The sequence below is a fragment of the Oncorhynchus nerka genome, linkage group LG8 (assembly GCF_034236695.1).
Source record: "Oncorhynchus nerka isolate Pitt River linkage group LG8, Oner_Uvic_2.0, whole genome shotgun sequence".
NCBI lineage: Eukaryota > Metazoa > Chordata > Actinopteri > Salmoniformes > Salmonidae > Oncorhynchus > Oncorhynchus nerka.
In genome coordinates, this window is record NC_088403.1 from 32,145,281 (window position 1) to 32,165,614 (window position 20,334).

Genomic DNA, 20,334 nt, shown 5'->3' on the forward strand with positions numbered 1-20,334 from the left:
GCGGCAGAGTATTTTTGAAGCCTATTAGCAACAGGCCATTTCCCTGTGTCCTGCAATGCAGCGTATGACATTTGTCATGACTTCCGCCGATGTCGGTCCCTCTCCTTGTTCGGGCGGCATTCGGCGGTTGACATCACCGGCCTTCTAGCCATCGCCGATCCACTTTTCATTTTCCATTTGTTTTACACACCTGGTTTCAATTCCCCAATTACATGTTCATTATTTAACCCTCATGATTTTTGTGCTTGTTTGTTTGTTGTATTTACGGTCTGTATTGTGGGCTCTGTATATTTGACTTGTATTTGTAAGTCTTGAGTAGATTTATGTGTATTACTCATCTCTGTTGTCCTGCGCCTGACTCCTCTGCTCCAGCTCACCCAGACCTTTTACAAAATCACCATCAATTTAAGGGCAAGCTATGCATTACAGTACTGTATTATTGAAAAGGGCAAAAATAGCACTTTACTACCACTGCAAAAAAACATTTACAGTCATCTCTACTAGTTATTTGTTGTAAAGAATCTTAGTTTAATCAGTTTGCATGATCTCTGCTTCGCCCCAGTAGTTCCGTAGGCCTTCAAGGCAGCTTCAGTATAAGAAAGCAGGTGCCAGAGTTAGCACACACACACACACACACACACACACAAATCTAAAAGTTATTCTAGAGAGTTGTAATTGCTGTGTGATGGACCTACTGCTGTGAACCTGGCCAGTGCATCCTACTCAACAAGCATAGACGAAGCCCAGCGAAGAGAGTAAACACATTTAAATAGTGAATAGACCTTCACTATGAAGTATTTACGACTACGCCATTTCTGTTTATTTCCCTTGGCAGAGTAACATCACCTTGAAGGTTGTGGTCATCAACAGGGTAAATGTTTCTCAATGCAAATGTTGTGTTAGTTGGCAGGGGCTGCCGGCGTTTCAGACGTCTATAGAAGGTTTGTCGTTCTAATCTTTAAACAAAGAGTGGCAAAAGGCTTCCATTTTGCACACACTGGTTGAATCAACATTGTTTCCACGTCATTTCATTGAAATGACGTCGAACCAACGTGGAATAGACGTTAAATTGACGCCTCTGCCCAGTGGGTTAACTCTTACTGTACCTAAAGTGCCTTGATTGTACACAGCATTTAGATCAAACCAAGACTGAGTTGGTTTGATGAACCAAGCTTGTATGATGAATAAAACTGACTGAAACGGATGTCTAGGCTTTAGCTTTGTGGGCTGATGGGGTCTTAAGCCATGACACCATCCACATTCAAAAGCAGTTAGTATTGAAGTTACAACGTACACTCCTTGCCTTCCATCAAAACTAGAGAGCAGTACGATGTGGCAATCCACCTTTATGACTTCACACCTCTCCAGTCCAACAACAGAGGCTTAATGCCATCTCTCAGTTGACACCCTATTTGCGCCATTTGTGACTTCACGCATATACAGTGTGTTTCCCCTGAGTCTCTGCCTGACTCTGCAGCATAACGTTAACCATGTTATTATTAGTCCAGACCACAGCAGCATCTCTGCATGGACTGCATTTCTGTGTCTCGAACGTATCAACCTTGAACCTGGCTCCTTCTCTCCCTCACCCTCTCTCTCTGTCTCCCTCACCCTCTCTCTGTCTCCCTCACCCTCTCTCTCTGTCTCCCTCACCCTCTCTCTCTGTCTCCCTCACCCTCTCTCTCTGTCTCCCTCACCCTCTCGCTCTGTCTCCCTCACCCTCTCGCTCTGTCTCCCTCACCCTCTCGCTCTGTCTCCCTCACCCTCTGTCTCCCTCTCTCTCTGTTTCGGTCTCACTCTCGCTCTCTCCCTGATTTCAATGCTAGACAAGCTTGATGATAACAAACTTGGTATTTAGCATACATTGGCATTCTCCCTGCACTCTGGCCTCCAGGGCTTAGCGTTCCCTCGTCTGACCCGTCCGTCTAACTTTCTCCCTGGCATCAGATGTCACAAAGACCTGCCTGCCCTGGGGATGTTGTGGTGGGTGCTGCAGTATAGTACACATGGTGGATGGAGGCAACCTTACATAGAATACAATGTAAAGCAGCAATCTGTTCCATTAAGTTCAAACCACCTTCTTCAACACTGGGCCATCTCCACAACAGACAATCGTCTTTAATAATATAGAGGCATATTCTAAATAACTTCCTTTGCCTTCCTAGGGTGGTTGAATATCCCTCGCACAGACAATACACCCCCCCCCCCCCTGCTGCCTATAAGGAAACCAAATAGGTAGCAGAACCAGTGTGGTGTTGGTTAACTGGTCCTTGTGTTCAGTTTCTGATCTTTAGGTTGGTCTTAGTGAAACACACACACACACTGCAAGATCGTTCAAGGGACCCCTAACTGGGTAGGTAGCGAGCCAGCCAGCTCCAGCCACAAACCCACCTTTTAACGCCATGGCCATGTGGAGAGTACTTTAACCGGTGAAGCCCGATGTGTTTTCGAGCTTGTTTTATTCCTTCTGAAAAGTAAAGCTTTTACCCTAGCTGTGGAATTCCCACTGCAATGCACAACACCGTAGTGCCAACCTGCAGCGCAGGTGTCTTGTTTTTGCTGAAATAATCCTTGTCTCCTAAATTGAACACTTATTGCGACACAGAGCCCATAGAGAGAGGCTGAGTGGGCCTGACAGAAAGCTCCACAGAGGAATGTGATATGCTGCAGTCGCTGATCCAGAGAGAGGGGACAGACGTGACATGGAGGTCAGAGACTCTAGATAGGAAGGAGGACATGGTGAAAGAGGAGAGTATGGGTGAGAAAAATTATGGGGAGGATTGGAGGGTGGTGCGAGGATAGGAGGTGAGAATTGGGAGAGGGTTGGGGAGATGAAGAGAAAAATTGGGAGAATAAGGTGGAGAGGAGGATGGCAGGGAAAATATAAGGGGCGTGATGGATGACTGGATGGAATAGGAATGGAGTTGTTTGTTTTGATAAAGGGGGTTGAGGCCCTCCTATAGTAACAGTGGGGTACAGATTGGCCCCTAAGCAGGAAGTCTTCTCTGTTTCTAAAGAGGCCATTGGCTTGGTTGGACCCTCTAATGATGACATCAGACGAACTGCTCTGCTCTGCGCTAGGCGACTTCAAAAAGGCGGCAGGGGTCGTAGCTTAGCCGCAGTCTCATCAATAATCATTATGAGCCTAGTTTCCAGCCCCTCACAGTCCTTTTCATGACTGGGGGGAGAGACAGGCCCTCGGGTCGGTGGGAAGTTTGATGGAGACTTTTTCTGCATCCTGAATCACACCCAATTCCCTTTATAGTGCACTTCTTTTGACCAGGGCCCATAGGGCTCTGGGTAAAAGTAGTACACTATATAGGGAGTATTATCATTTGGGATGCAGTCCTTGAATAGTTAGTCAGAATGGGTCTGGGAGAAAGGCCATATCTGTTCTCAGAGTGATTTTACTTTCGCCAAACTGAGACTCAATCAGAAGCAGAGTATCAGACAGAGGCCATGTCCGAATAACCATACTTGAATTCTAAATAGTAGGCTTCTTGGGTAACCGAAAATAAAACATTTTATAGTATGTGAAATGTTGAAAATTCATTCCAGGATGTCATACTCATTTTGGCTTTTCATCTAGTAGAATTCGCTGCACTCTATTGAAGAAGAGAATTGGCTTCTACCTCCCACCTGTGTTTGACAACAACCTGGTAATCAGAATAGGGGATGTGCTCTACAAAAATGTACAAATGGCGGGGAATGAGCGCTATTGCGCATTTGATGACATCCTCTCAGTATGGATGAGTAGTATATTGATATTTGTTGCTTACAGCATACCTTTTACAAAACAGTACGTTCTAAATAGTATGTAGCGCGAGTAGTGCACAAGTATGCTGTAGTAGGCAAGCCAGATTTCGGACAAGGCTGAACTCAAATCAAACATGTCGTGGCCGTCAGGGTTATTTGATGGGCATTTGACGAAGCCTCCCAGCCTCTGGTCTAAAGCTCCACAGTAAAACTGTCTGAGTCACAGTTAGACAGAATATTGTAAACCGTGAGCGAATCCAAGACCACAGGCACTCTCTCACATAAGGATGTGTTACACACACACACACACACAACCCCTCCCCTACACACACACACACACACACAACCCCTCCCCTACACACACACATACACAAAACCCCTCCCCTACACACACATACACACAAAACCCCTCCCCTACACACACATACACACAGTACAGCCTGTGCTACATTTCCGTCCTAATGACCGTCGACAGAAACCAGAGCAGCGTTTGAAACGTTTTCATCGTGTTTGTTTTGAGGCTCCCTCCCTCACTCACAGCAGCAGTTCCCCATATAGCCCCAGCCCCGCTTGGCTCTGGTGTCTGGTGTAGTCTAACATCTCGCTACCTTTGATATCCAGAGGAGAGGAGACGGTAATCACTAGCAGCACTGCATTCCATCCTCCTGTCCCACTGCCATATCTACACTGGAATGTAAACACTCTGGGAGTTACACGATTTACATATAACTGTAGTTACCAGCTAGTTAAAGTGTTTATTTACATGATTTACCTTTTACGTCACACATTATTAGTCCATGTATTGGATGATTTGCATTTATTATTGTGCAAATCACTGTACTTAAGCAAATATTGCTTTCATTTGATGTGCTAAACAGTAGTCAACATATTTTTTAAATGAAGTAAGTCTTAATAGTTACTACACTGTATGCTGTTGCACAAGTAAATCAACAGATATGTTTTGGCTCCAACCGAGGTCTTATAACAGTCTCCTCTGACACACACACACACACACACACACACACACACACACACACACACACACACACACACACACACAAACATCTGCTAAACCCCCTTGGACATAAGGATTACTAATTGGGTGGATTTAGTGGTGAGTTCACAAGGCCAGGGAGCCTGAGGGGTGGGAAGACGTTCCCCTTCTCAGACAACATATCCAGGATCAGCTTACCCTCCCCAAATTCTAACCTTAACCATTAGGGAAGTGGAGCAGCAAACTGACCACAGATCAGTATCTAGTGGGTATCCTTTGTTTGACTTTGGCTTGGACAGTGCACATGTATCTGAAGTGCTTTGTTTTCATTTATGTAGTTGTGTTTTGTTGGATAAATCTCATATGCGTGGTGGCGTGGTGTTGACGTCCTGGCTCATCTGTCTGTATTGCGTTTTCACCATCTTTTTTGGCAAGACACACACATGCACCCCCACACACACACACACACACACACACTCACACATACACACACTTGCACTTCTACAATCGCATACATGCACCCGTTCACACACACATGCATTTAATCTACTCGGGATCCTCTGCTCTGTCTGACCTATAGGGAGGGGGTGAAGGGAGGGGGAGGGTTGTTTGGGTGGAAGAAGGATTTATAGACAGCTGAACCATGCAGTGAGGTTCAAGGTTGACCTGGGATGGCATGTGTGATAATACGGACCATCCGCGTAAGCTATAGCACACTTGCGGGATGAGTATTCCATTGGTGAATTCAGTAGCCCTAGGCTACAAGGACATGCTGTACGGATTGATATTACTCAATGCCATATCTAATTGAATTTTACATCATAGCATGTAAATATCTGAGGTGGGCTATTTTTCTGAATCATAGGCTTGCTCTAGGCTATGCTTATATAGGCTAGTGTTTGTGCTCCTTAGTATGAACTTACAAACTATAATTTGTTTCAATAAAAGTTTGGAAAACAATGTAAAAACAGGAGGAGACCTCTCTACCATGCAAGCACGCTCCCGCCCCAGAGGTTCCCCGCGCCCAGTTGCTAAGGTTTTCCCGAGTACGCGCCGACGGCACGGATACGCGCACTCCAGATTCCGTCCTCTGTTAGACATGGCGGCGGATCTAAACCCAGACTGGCTCTCTTGCCTGCCTTCTTCTTGGAGTTATGGGGTTACTCGGGACGGAAGGATATTCTTCTTCAAGTAAATATTCCCAGGATACAGCGCATGGAAGTGTATTGGCTTTGTTTCGACGCGTTTGATAATGTCTGTGTTATTTGCGTGTTCACCTTCTCCCCGTTTCTTACCCAACAGTGAAGAAGCCAAGAGTACGACCTGGCTGCATCCCGTCACCGGAGAGGCCGTCATAACGGGGCACAGAAAAACCCCAGGTAAAAACGGTTCTCGTAGAACTCTTTCATTCGTTACATACCGCAAGAGTCTCGGTTTTAAAGGGGTTCTGAAACCACGGAGAAACGTTGAGCGAAGACTCCCTGCCGCAAGCAACAGCCGTCTCTCTCTGCGCCAGGACCACCAAGTTGAGCCGCCAATTAACGTTAATTTTACCTAGGCATTGCGACAGACTTGTTGAAAGTTCCGTCACGTAGGCATTCACATTTAATAAACGAATAAATTAGTTTTTTACATTGTTTGTCACTTGCCATGTAGCCGAGACTAAGGCTTAAAGCCCGTAGTCGAAGCAGTGGGTAGTCATTTTGTAACAATTGTAACAACAGTTGTTGATAACATTATAAAATGAAACATTGATGCGAGACTTGCAACACATGTTTTTGTATTGTTGTGAAAATGACTTGCGGATAAGGATGTTATTGTTACCATTCCATATCCACCGCAGTAGATGGAAGAGTTCGTGCGCGGAATGCATAGGTCCTCACACTGTAAAAGCCTGCTTCTTAAGCATAGCCGATCTCACATTTTAATTGGCTCCTATCAATCCATTAAGTTGAATAACGGATACGAATGGAAATGACAATGAGGCTATTCTAACATCCGCACTAGGATATATCATTAATGGATAGCATAGCGGTAGGCTACAAATATTGCCAAAGGGGCTGGCGTGGGAAACTGTGTTTTCGGTCACGCTCCTATCTCCGCTCCTATCTCAACAGCCGCTTGTGTGTGTTGCGATTTATTTGTCTCGTAGCCTATTCATTACCCTCTCCCCTCTCTCTTCCCCCTCTCTTTCCCGCATAGATTTACCAACGGGATGGGAGGAGGGATATACGTTCGAAGGAGCCCGCTGCTTCATCAAGTGAGTTCGATTTTCAAAGCCACCGCGCTTTATGGGAAACACTTGATATTTGTCTTCTCGTACTGTCGCTGGCAGGCAGCTTTGTTTGACGGCAGTTGAGATTTTCCCATTTTCTCCCTCTGCCCTTCTGGAGTATTCAGGAAATATCTCCTCCACATTCCCTCCTTATGAACACACACACACACACACAAACAGAGAGTTCGAGGTCTAGTTTTTCCTCAGAACAAGTCATTACTGTCTGTGATGGAGTTTGACAAGCCAGTGTGCATCTGGGCTGAACAGGCTTTACTTGTTGTGGTCTTTTTCCTTCGGGACACTACGCTGCTAGACCCTGTGTAAGTACATGTGTGTGTGCTCGCACCCGAGACACCACGTTATTAAAAATTGGCTTGAGTTTGTTGAACATTCACATTTGGGTTGATAAGTCAGTGTTTGAGGAAACACATGTATATGATGTCTTAAGCCCTCCAGTGCTATTCAGTTGGCTTTGCTTCACCGCTCTCTCTTCTGGTTCTCTGCTATGGCCATTTGGAGAGTAGCAACTGACACATACAGTGAGCTAATAGCGTGTGTTATAAATAGGTCCACTAACAGGAGTGTGTTTTGTATCTCAAGGCATACATACTGTATCGCTGCGCTGTGAATTAGTGTGTGTTTATTTTGTGTCCCTGTCAGTGATTTCTCTCCTCCTTCCCCTGGATTATTACTATGGCACACTGCTGATGGCACGGACTCAAGTTGGACCGTAGGCTGAAGGAATGCAATTGGCTGAATCACTGTCACACTTCTAGATCGGGATATCTTTCTGAAACGCAAAGAGCAGCATTTTGGACTGAGAACAATTAGGCCTATTTTGTCCAGTTTATGTTTTGGACAGCATTGCGTTGGCAGTGCATGGTGTGCTGTTTTGCAGTTTGCACTGCGCATGATTTTAAAAAATTCTTCTCAAATTCCTTGCCGGTCAGCCCTTGTATTGGTCCATTATGCGGGCCTTATGCCCTCCAAGTCCCCTATGCTCTCCTACATCTCAAAAGGAACTTAATGCCCTTTGATAGTCCAATGCTAAGCCAAGAAGAGGGTTTAGAGAGATTGGACACAGAGATTTATGTCCCTCTCTTTCTCTCTGGTGTTGAAGTGGTACCATGGGACCCAGACAGTGGGCCGCTGGAGTGAGTGTGTGTGTCACGACCCAGCCGGTGTCCTCGTGACTCCCGTTAATACACAGGGATTCTCCTCTCTGTTCCCCTTTGTCCAAGTGTACCTGGAGACAGAACCAATCCAAGGAGAAGTGTTAGATGTTTCAGTAAACACTCCCAAGAGTCAATACCCTGCCTAGTGCACACTCCCTGAAGTACACTAGTTCACAGGCAGCTAGTGTAGCGTAACCCAGTATGCACTCTAAGCCCTTTGACTCAGACTCTGAACGCATGACCGAGCTAAACCCACTGGAGACTATGGAAGTGCCTCCCTCACTCCTCCCACCAGACAAAAACACAGTCATTCAGGGTCCAATACCTCCCACTAAGAGAAATGTACATTCTCTGGTAATTAAAAAAAAATGTCCCATTTCTTTCGGTATCCAACCTGGCTGGCCATGACATAACATATAAGACGTCAGCATAACGTTGGTTCAACTAGCTAATATTGCCCACTGGGATGTTGCTGCTGTGGTTGAGACCTTTAATGATCCGCCTAATGTGTCTGACCTCAGTGTGTCACGCTGGGCTTCTACAGTATTACCTCTGCAGCAGGTGGAAGGCTGCCAGAGATGAGGAATGATACAGTGCATGTATTATTCCTGGGCTGTGAGGAGTTGTGGAGGGGCTCTCTAAAGGACACACACACTTACTTTACAGATCCCATTCATTAACGGCCAGGGTTGCTTTCACCCAGCATCTTTAATTCACTTATCCCTCTCTCCCTTTAGCCTTCAGATATTTCTTCACTTGCGCACGCAGTAGGCCTGCATCCCAAATGGCCCCGATTTCCTATGTAGCACAGTACTTGTGACCAGGGCCCATAGGTCTCTGGTCAAAAGTGGTGCACTATATAGGGAAAGGGGTGCCATTTGGGACCTGCTGGACGGGCAGATGTATACACTTAGAATAAAGGAAGAATGCCTACACACAGCAAATGCAGCTCCCAAGTGATTTGATATACCACTAACCACAATAGAGAACGTTTCAGCTAGCTGCAATAGCCTTCATAAGGGTGTTTTGGATGTGAGTATTACTCACACACTGGGTGCTGCGGTCCAAATGGCACCCTATTCCCTATGGGCCTTGGTCAAAAGTAGTGCACTCTATAGGGAACAGGTTGCCATTTGGGATGCATCCCAGGAGTGGCAGAGAAAGCTGGATGAGGAGCCATGTTTAAGACCTGCAGTGTGGCTTCATTTCACTCTCCCTCCCCTGCTTCCCATGCTGGTTTCTTGAAGTGAGAGGAGGAGGAAGGAGGAATGAATGTGAATTGGGAAATGGTTGGAGGATATGACCTGTAACTGACACTTGGAGTGTAGGTGGGTAGGCAAAGAGAGCTAGTCAGACCGCCTTGGTAGACAGAGCTCTCCTGGCTTAGTTTGGCAGCTGGGGCAGTACTTAGGGAATACCACAAAATAAACAGTTAGAGAAACATGGCCTGCTCCCCTTCTCCTCCACGCCCACTGGTGAATATTACTCTCCCATTGGAGGAGGATGAGAGGTGGAGGCTCTAGGCCCAGCTCAGATCAGGTTTTGGGGCTTATGCCTGTGTGTGTGGAGCCTACAGGCGAGGCCACAAAGCAGCATTAAGGAGAAGTGACATAGCTAGTGGTTTCAGCTTTACTGCAGCACTCGCCATGGTGGAATCCTCAATGGGCTGCGTTTAATGAAACAAGCTGTGTTGTGAATCTAGATGCACCCTAAGGGATGGAGTTTCAGTTTGAGAATGGTGCTGCAAAGGAATAATGGCGAGAAAGGTTCCTGTGTGTCAGGCTGAAAAGAGCGATCAGATGGAGTTGAGTGGAGCGAGAGATGTAGAACGAGAGAGTGAGAACAAAAGAGTATAAAAAAAAGAGACCTGATCAGATGGAGAGGGAGACCTAGATGGCTAGAGAGAGGTGTGTGTGTATGAGAGAGTGAGCTTTTTGAATAGAATAAGCTGTCAGGAGGAGACACAGGTCTTGCAGGTGTTTCCACCAGGATACAAGAGCCACTCAACTTTTCCTGGACATCTGTCAGCAGTGTGTGTACGTTTTGTGTCCACACACATTTCCACCTCTGGGATCATGTGAGCTGTGGTTGAACAGTTTGGACAGATCTATAAGTGGGTCGCTGGCTGGGTGGAGCTGCTACACAGATGAAAAGCTTCCTGTCTCGTTCGCTCACTCTTGCCCTAGCTCGCTCTCAACAGTGGGAGACGAGAGTAAGAATGGCCTGTAACATTTCTGTTGCTGATTGTTTTGACACTAGCATGTGATGACAGGCCCTCGTCAAAGCTGTTGTATGATTCACTAGAGACACTAAACTCTTATGGCTTTTCAGCAACTCTGTCCTATTGCTCATCAACTCCTCCCTAAACACAACACGTCTCTGGTTCCACGCCACAAGCCTCTCACAAGCCTCATTTTCTGCTTACAATAAGCTGCGAAAAGGCTGTTTAGTCAATCAATCTTATTTTGTAAAGCCATTTTTTACATTGGCAGTTGGCACCAAGTGCTTATACAGATACCCAGCCTAAAGCCCCAAAGAACAAGCAATGCAGATCTAGAAGCCGACTGTACAGTGCATCCCAAACGGCATCCTATTCCCTATATGGTGTACTACATTTTGACCAGGGCTCATCAAAGTAGTGCACTACATATAGGGAGTAGGATGCCGTTTGGGATGCAGACTTTGTGTTTGGCTGTGCTGCAACTAGGGTTGCAAAGGGTCGGAAACTTTCCGGAAATTTTCCATGGGAAGTTAAGCCCGGGAATTTGGGACATCATCAAAATAGTTGGCTAATAACGGTGAACTTTTTTTTTTGTGGGATACAAATAAGGCAATTCTAGGTCTTGTGGCATATTTTGGGTAAACTATCCCTAATTCAATGGAATTGCAACCCTCTGCATGCACAGTGCATTCTTCCATCACATGTACAGCTGATTCTCATGATCTTTCACATGACTGCGATGATATTGAGCCCACACTACTACACTGTCTGAGCCAAGGACTACATGCTTTCTGGTAAGTTTTGATTACAGTACTGGGTGGGCTGAATATAATTTACCTGACATACATGATTTTTGGTTTACTAGTAAATAGTAGCCTACAGCCAACCCCGTGTGGGTTTTAGCTTGCTTAAGCCTGCTTACTGAGGAGTGTTAATTCACCTGTTTTCATGTTTTATTTTAAATAATTTATCTTACAAAAGAGTTGTTTAATCTAACTGCTTAACTATTTATCTGTACATGGAATTGTTTTTTCCTTTGTATATATTTTTTACTCTTCTAATCTTTACAGGAAAATGCCACTGATGTGTGGAGACAATGTAGAAAAAGCTGTGTACATTTGCAAATACTGTGCCAAATCATATGTGAAGAATGCAACAAAGATGCAGAATCATCTGTCCAAGTGCATAAAGTTCTCTCAGCGCTCACAACAAGCAACCTCTGACCAAAGTCCCTCTACTTCTATTCGAGGTGAAAATGATGAATCGGACACCTTAACGATAGCAACAGCTTTTGACTCAATGGAGGAACGTAGTCAGAGAAATGCTGATGAATGTCTTGCTCGAGCTGTGTATGCAACTGGTTCACCTCTGATGCTCGCAGGCAATGTGTATTGGAAGAGATTTCTGAATGTTCTTTGCCCAGCATGCACACCTTCAACCAGACATGCTTGATCTACTAATTTGCTGCATGCAGAGTTCAAGTGAAGGTCAAGCAAATCATAGAGAAAGCAGACTGTATTGCAATCATCTCTGATGGGTGGTCGGTCGAATGTTTGTGGGCAAGGAATAATTAACTACATCTCCACCCCTCAACCAGTATTCTACAAGAGCACAGACACAAGGGACAACAAACACACCGGTCTCTACATTGCAGATGAGCTGAATACAGTCATCAATGACCTTGGACTACAGAAGGTATTTGCACTGGTGATAGACAATGTTGTGAACATGAAGGCTGCTTGGTCTAAAGTGGAGTCCTACCCTCGCATTGAATCTGCTCCTCAAGGACATCATGGAACTGAAAACAAGGTGTACACTACTACAAGAGAGCCAAGGAAATGGTTAGGTCATTAAGTTATAGCAGCAATCTACCTCACCAAGCAAAGTGAGAAGAGTAAGAGCACCACATTGAAGCTGCCTAGCAACACCCACTGGGGTGGTGTTGTCGTCATGTTTGACAGTCTCCTGAAGGGGAAGGAGTCTCTCCAAGAAATGGCCATATCACAGTCTGCCGATATGGACAGCCCCATCAAGAGGTTCCTCCTGGATGATGTATTTTGGGAGAGAGTGGTAAGCAGCCTGAAACTCCTGAAACCTATAGCAGTAGCCATTGCACGGATTGAGGGAGACAATGCCATACCGTCTGATGTTCAGAATCTGCTTGCAGATGTAAGAGAAGAAATCCGTACTGCCCTGCCCACTTCACTGTTGCTCCAAGCAGAGGAAACTGCAGTTCTGAAATACATCAAAACGTGAAGACTTCTGCCTGAAGCCCGTACACGCAGCAGAATACATGTTGTATGCTGGCAAGGGCATCCTGTCTGGTGCAGAGATCAACAAGGCCTATTGTGTCATCACTACCGTCTCACCACCTTGGCCTGGATGAGGGTAATGCTCTTGGCAGTCTGGCGAAGTACACTTCCAAGCAAGGGCTTTGGGACGGAGATGCAATATGGCAGTCGTGCCAACATATCTCATCAGCCACCTGGTGGAAGGGACTTTGTGGATCTGAGGCTCTTTCCCCTGTTGCCTCCATCATCCTCCAAATCCCCCAACATCAGCCGCCTCAGTGCAACAGGTCCTTTTTTGGGAACACACACACCAAAGCACGCAACAGGCTGACCAATACAAGGGTTGAAAAATTGGTGGCCATCTGGGCATATTTGAGGCTTTTTGAGCCTGACAACGAGTCATCCTCAACAAGGTTAGAAAGTGATAGTGAAGATGAACATCAGACTCTGAGGCCTCAAGAGGTGGACATTGAGGAGGTCCAGGGAGAAGACATGGAAGCCTGAGTGGAAGACATCCAATGCTTTAGTTTCTAGTCTATCATTTTACAGATGTATGTTGAAAATGTTTTTGGAAGATGCGATGGGTCATTGGCGATCATTCAAGGAATTTTCTTTTGTTGTTCAGTGAAATCATCCCATGTGAAGAGTCAGCTCATTTAAAGTTAAATTTGTAACTAATTTAAAACAAAAAGTATTTCTATTGGAAGGATTACCTACTTATCATAATGTAAAAGGTTTATGTTTGTCTCCATATGATATGGTAAATATATCCAATGCAAAAAATATTACATTTAAATGGTATTAATATTAATTTGCATATATTCCCATTAATTCCCATATATTCCCGTTAATTCCCACTGAAAGTTTCCACCTCTGAATATTCTCCAAAATGTGCGACTCCAGCTGCAGAAGAGTCCTTACTGAGTCATTTTCAGCCCTGGGTACCATTGCACTGCATACCCTAATCTGTGGTGGTACTATAATGGAGAATACATCTTTTCAACTTGAAATCTTGAGTTGTTATGACTGGCCATATCTATGAGTGAGTGATCTGTCAGTATCTAAGATATCATTGACCTGATTTACCATTAACATCCCACTCCTAGCCAGAGCTCATTGCAAAGCCTGAGTGTGTTCAATCCCTGGGCCTTTTTTTTTTTATAGTTAATGGAAATCTCATTACACTTTATTATACGCATACCATGAATACACAATTCCAATATACTAATACAGACTTCAATACGCACATTTACTTGTAGCAGGACATGGACAGATCTTACAAGCAGAGGGAGCGGTGTGCTCTGCCCCCAGGCCCGATGCAGAAACGCAGGCAGGACCACTTGATTCATGCCTGGCGCTAAAAGAGGAGAATGTAATGGACAACATTTAAGCCAATCACTCTCAGGTCAACGCTTGTCTGACTGGCAAATCATTAAGTGTTGGATTCAGGGTCAGTTGTCTGGGTGCAACTCAGTGGTGAATGTACTGCTAGTTAATTCTACAGCAATTGCTAGATTAATGGATGAGGATACGCCTTGTTTTGGATGGCCCAATAGAGGGAGAGAGCATTGGTCGCAGTCGTGATTAATCAGACTATGGTAATCAGTAGTGTGTGTGTGTGAAGTGTGCACGTACCGAGGCTGTTGAAGATGTGAGGGGGCTCCCCTGGTATGCCACTGTACTTCTGCGTACAGCTGTTTCGAGAGGGAGAGAGCGAGAGGGAGGAAGTTTGCAACAGCGGGTAGGAGGAGGGTGAGAGTGAGAGCTTGAGGCCCTGACTGTCTCTCCACAGGCAGTAACTTTATTAAGTTAAAGCCTTTCCTCACTGCTCTGTTCTTTCCTCTGCAATGCTCTGTAGAATGTCCTTCCCTGCTGTGTCTGTCAATAGCAGGCTTAATGGTGTGTGCGTGCTCGCCTACCTGCGTGGGTGTGTTTGCATACTATGCTCAATACTTTAGTCTGTTCATTGACGTGTCCCTTCTGCACTCTCCCCACTGCACTTGTAATGTCCTGAGTACTGCTGTCCGTTAGGACACTGAGGCTGTGTTGACACAGGCAGCCCGATTCAGCTTTTCTTTCCACTAATTGGTCTTTTGACCAGTCACATCAGATCTTTTCACATCAGATTTCTTCCAGAGCTGATCTGATTGGTCAAAATACCAATTAGTGAAAAAAAGATCCGAATTGGGCTGCCTGTGTAAATGCTGCCAAAGTCTTGTTTACTTACCAGTGATCAGACGGGGAGCGATGTGAGCCAGTTGCCAGATACATGTTTACACTCCCGTACTCAGAGGAGGATTGGCCTCAGGAACTCTGGTTTAGGATAACCTAGCCAGGCTAGGATCTGGACAACTTCTCTGACCATGTGGAAACAAATACACTATGCTGTTGCTAGTGCTAATAGTGTTAATAAAAGCATAACATTTGGAAAGCATGCGAGCCTGTCCCGGCGACTTATTGGAAATGTAAAACGTTTAGCTGGATTCTAAAACACTGTTTTACAGAATATAGCTCTGTGTTCTTTAAGAAGGGAATGATGTCCCCTAATACGCGTTGATCCACTCCACCATCATTCTCCCTCTCTCGCTGCGACGACAGACACGTTAGTTTCTAAGGAGCGATGATAAAATACCTTGATCTCTCATCTACACAAAAATGAACAAGGTAATCTGCTCCTGAACAAACACCAGATAATGTTTGAATCGTTAGTTGTTGCGGAGAACCAGACCTTTACCGACCTGTTCGTTCAGCTGCGTTCATTGATCCTCCATGATCACACGACGCTGCTGTCTTAATCATGTGTTTCAGTAGAGGGGCATGAGTCTGACGTTTGATCTGTTTAAAGGTCCCATGACTACAGACGAGGAGGTGAACTGAAGGTGAACACTTTGCTGTTGGAGTGTTTTGATGCTGTTTGTTTCATCATGTTATCTCAGGATGAAGTCTCTGCTATTTGACTTTTTTAACATTTTTAATGTGGGCCTTGTTGTTTCATCTAATTTATTTCTGTGGCACACCGCAGGTAGAGCGCTGCGTTGGATTGTCTGGTGTTACTGCAGAGAGGAGCAGACCGTTATTTTACCTCTCTGCTCAGTCTGCAGCATTGGGAGGATGGAACACAGCTCAAAACACTTGCTAATGGCCTCACTGCACCAAAAGCAACACGGGATCGGATCATTAGCCCAATTTATCATCCAACTCTAGTCCTTGTCAATACAGATATTCTCTGGTGTAAGTGCCTAACTGAAAAACAGAACGAATCCAAATTCCCGCTTGTGCCTCTATTAGATTAGGAGGGGCTTCAAAGGAGGATTCTGGAGGAATGGTGGAGACCTGACCTTGTGTAGCGTCTCATGGGAACCTCTGTGTGGCTGTAGGGCAGCTTTTCTCCCACTCAGGAGGACAAACGCTCACACTCTCACACAAAAACATAAGGCCTGTGGGATCAGGCCAATATTATAGAATTGGGTCATAATAATGGTGCCATTATTTGATGGCTTGTTAATATGATATATCATTATTAGTGATGCACCGATATGACATTTTTGGCCGATACCGATATTTTCCTTGCCCAAAAAAAACAACATCGATAAACTGATATTTAAAATGTTTGTGGCCTTTTAAGCATTCTAGTACATTTAAATAGTTAACACACATCCACATGGATGCAGCAGTCTAAGGCATTGCATCTCAGTGCAAGAGGCGTCACTGCAGTCCCTGGTTCGAATCCAGGCTGTATCATATCTGTCCATGATTGGGAGTCCCATAGGGCGGCGCACAATTGGCCCAGTGTCGTCCGGCTGGGGTAGGCCGTCATTGTGAATAAGAATTTGTTCTTAACTAGTTAAATAAAGGTTACACACACACACCACACTGACCAAAAAGTTATTTAGTTGGCAGTTACGTATGTCCCAATTACCAGTAAAACATAATCAAAACCTATTTCTTTCACTTACTTGCTGTGCTGTTTCGTTGTTAATTTGTTCAGTTGTTTCATTCTCAACCAGGATTTCTCATACTATGGAACGCCGCGAGGGTCTCTGTGTGTCAAAAAAAGATACACTCGTGTCAAATAACAGTAAATAAGCTTGTTGACCAATCAGGACCTGAATATGACTGCACATCACATAATTTAATGCGTTCATAAACATTTTACGTAGTTATTGCATATTGATTACACTGTCACTCGTATTTCATATATCACAGCGATTCATCAATACGTATTGCTATGATGCTGGTAAAGTTGTCTCATGCACCTATAGTGCTGGTCATTAAAAAAAAAAAGCTAGGGAGCTCATTCTCCAAAAACATAGCAAAATGCAATTTGTAAGTCGCTCTGGATAAGAGCGTCTGCTAAATGACTTAAATGTAATGTAAATGTAAAATAACATCTTTTTCAGTAGCTTTATAGTTAGCTAGCTAACAATATAGCTAGGGGTCATCTAAAATAACCCTCATTTATAAGACAGTTATTTGATTAATGGTGGTCGGACCCATCTAAACTCTAAATAAACGTCCCTTTTTCAGGACCCTGCCTTTCAAATATAATTAGTAAAAATCCAAATAACTTCACAGATCTTCATTGTAAAAGGGTTTAAACACTGTTTCCCATGCTTGTTCAATGAACCATAAACTATTAATTAACATGCACCTGTGGAACTGTCATTAAGACTAACAGCTTACAGACGGTAGGCAATTAAGGTCAGTTATGAAAACACTAAAGAGGCCTTTCTACTGACTCTAAAAACACCAAAAGAAAGATGCCCAGGGTCCCTGCTCATCTGCGTGAATGTGCCTTAGGCATGCTGCAAGGAGGCATAAGGACTGCAGATGTGGCCAGGGCAATACATTGCAATGTCCGTATTGTGAGACGCATAAGACAGCGCTACAGATAGACAGGACGGACAGCTGATTGTCCTCGCTGTGGCAGACCATGTGTAACATCACCTGCACAGAATCGGTACATCCGAACATCACACCTGTGGGACAGGTACAGGATGGCAACAACAACTACCCGAGTTACACCAGGAATGCACAATCCCTCCATCAGTGTTCAGACTGTCCGCAATAGGCTGAGAGAGGCTGGACTGAGGGCTTGTAGGCCTGTTGTAAGGCAGGTCCTCACCAGACATCACCGGTAACAACGTCACCTATGGGCACAAACCCACCGTCGCTGGGACTGGCATAAAACAGGACTGGCATAAAACAGGACTGGCATAAAGTGCTCTTCACTGACGAGTCGCGGTTTTGTCTCACCAGGGGTGATGGTTGGGTTTGCGTTTATCATCGAAGGAATGAGCGTTACACCGAGGCCTGTACTCTGGAGCAGGATCGATTTGGAGGTGGAGGGTTTGTCTGGGGCGGTGTGTCACAGCATCATCGGACTGAGCTTGTCATTGCAGGCAATCTCAACACTGTGCATTACAGGGAAGACATCCTCCTCCCTCATGTGGTACCCTTCCTGCAAGCTCATCCTGACATGACCCTCCAGCTTGACAATGCCACCAGCCATACTGCTCGTTCTGTCCATCTTTTCCTGCAAGACAGGAATGCCAGTGTTCTGCCATGGCCAGCGAAGAGCCCGGATCTCAATCCCATTGAGCACGTCTGGGACCTGTTGGAATGGAGGGTGAGGGCTAGGGCCATTCCTCCCAGAAATGTCTGGGAAGTTGCAGGTGCCTTGGTGGAAGAGTGTGGTAACATCTCACAGCAAGCCCTGGCAAGCTGCGTAAACTCTTCACAGTTGTGTTGGTGTCATCGAGTAGACTGATACCCCATTTCATTGCTTCACATTCCAAACTTGTTTAACATTATCTACTCTAAATATGGCATGATTCCATCAATTGTAACCTTCTGCATCACTTTCAAATAAGTACTTTTTATTTTGAAGGCAAACTGCAAATTTTACTATTGTGCCTAATCATTATTGTGTCTAGCTTCACAACACATAACCCGGTCTGGACAAGCCTCACTAGCCAGTTTAAGCTGGCTGGCTGCTTATAACGTTATCTTTGGGCAACATGTTTAAGTAGCTGGCTAGCTATTTATTTTCATGAACTGAAGTTCAATTTCAATAGGCGAACAAGTGGCTACCTAGCTAATACTTACTCACAAGGATTCCTAAATCATTGCTCAGAAAAATGAAAATGACTGCAGTTTCTACTGGTCATTTTTTCAGGCTGGTTGAATTGGTGCTAGCTAGGTACCAAGCTAAAGCTAGCTACCCCAGAAGTTGTGGTCAAACAAATAATGCTTTATTACCAACGCGGCATTGAAAACACATCATTCGTGGCTGGTGTTTGCTTGTTTGCAGACTTTTTAGTGCAGCTTTGACAGTGCTACTGATAGTAGTGGTGGTGCTTGGTTTGCACGTGCAAATTCAGAACACACAACATTCTATAATAGAACTGTGTTTATTTGATGTGTCAAATTAAAAGCTTATTTAACACGTCTTATTGTCAAATAGTGTTATTTGACGTGTATCCTTTTTGACACTCAAAGACCCAAACTGCGTTCCATTGTATGGAGTCTCGCTGAGATTTTCTTACTCTTCACTGCTCTACTTGTTGACTGCTCGATCCACACTGCAGACATTGTGGGCTAGGTTAGGAATGCTGTGTTGCACTTGTAGCGCAAAATGTTACGCGGCGTCATTACTTCATGCACCTACGTTAATGATATGCACGTCAGCTTTGACATCGGTTCTGCACATCTGCGTTAAACTAGACATCGGACCGATACCGATGTTGGCATTTTTAGCTGATGTCGTCCGATCCCGATACGTTCACCGATTTATATTGTGCATCCCTAATCATTATAATAGTGTAATGCGTGATAATAAAGGTCATAGATTTGCCAAGAAAATCTTTTGAGATGACAAGCAGCAGACGTGGAAGCATACCTGTCACAGACCTATTATTTGACCATGCTGGTCATTTATGAACATTTGAACATCTTGGCCATGTTCTGTTATAATCTCCACCCGGCACAGCCAGAAGAGGACTGGCCACCCCTCATAGCCTGGTTCCTCTCTAGGTTTCTTCCTAGGTTTTGACCTTTCTTGGGAGTTTTTCCTAGCCAACGTGCTTCAACACCTGCATTGCTTGCTATTTGGGGTTTTAGGCTGGGTTTCTGTACAGCATTTTGAGATATCAGCTGATGTACAAAGGGCTATATAAAAACATTTGATTTGACTTTGATTTGATAATATCTCATGGGAGTGACGGGCAAATGGAGAGTTATATTCACTAGTTTTCATGGACATTATGTCCTCTGGTTCTTTTCATTAGATCAACTCTGACAGCCTCTTTGGGTTAGACTGGTTCTAGGAGGCAGATGTTGACCCACTCAGCAGACTCACTGTGGCTGAAGAGCCAGTTGGTTGAAGGGGTATTCAAATCCTACCCTACGAGGGCCGGCTACTGCTGGTTTTGTTTTCTACCTGATAATGAATCGCACCCACCTGTTGTCCCAGGTCAAAATCTGTCCCTGGTTAGAGGGGGAAAATGCATTGGAACTGGCTTTGAGGTCCATATTTGAGTGACAGCCTATGTTGGTAATGCTCTGAAGGTCTAGTTGATTGTAGGAGTAGGCCTAGATCTCTGTATTGGGCAGTCAGGTCT

At 44.8% G+C, this 20,334-nt stretch overlaps 1 protein-coding gene across 6 annotated transcripts in view; it reads left to right on the forward strand.

Moving 5' to 3' along the window:
* The first annotated feature begins 5,778 nt into the window (after positions 1 to 5,778).
* The window catches only part of LOC115133141 (pleckstrin homology domain-containing family A member 5-like), a 146,029-nt gene continuing 131,473 nt past the window's right edge, over positions 5,779 to 20,334 (forward strand). For 3 of the 6 annotated variants that reach the window (XM_029666070.2, XM_029666074.2, XM_029666078.2), the window contains exons 1-3: positions 5,779 to 5,941; positions 6,053 to 6,129; positions 6,953 to 7,010. In XM_029666070.2, the coding sequence (XP_029521930.2) occupies positions 5,850 to 5,941; positions 6,053 to 6,129; positions 6,953 to 7,010 (227 nt within the window). In that variant the 5' untranslated portion in view covers positions 5,779 to 5,849. The remainder of the gene's footprint in view (positions 5,942 to 6,052; positions 6,130 to 6,952; positions 7,011 to 20,334) is intronic. The other 3 variants (XM_065021703.1, XM_065021704.1, XM_029666075.2) reach the window with 2 other exon arrangements.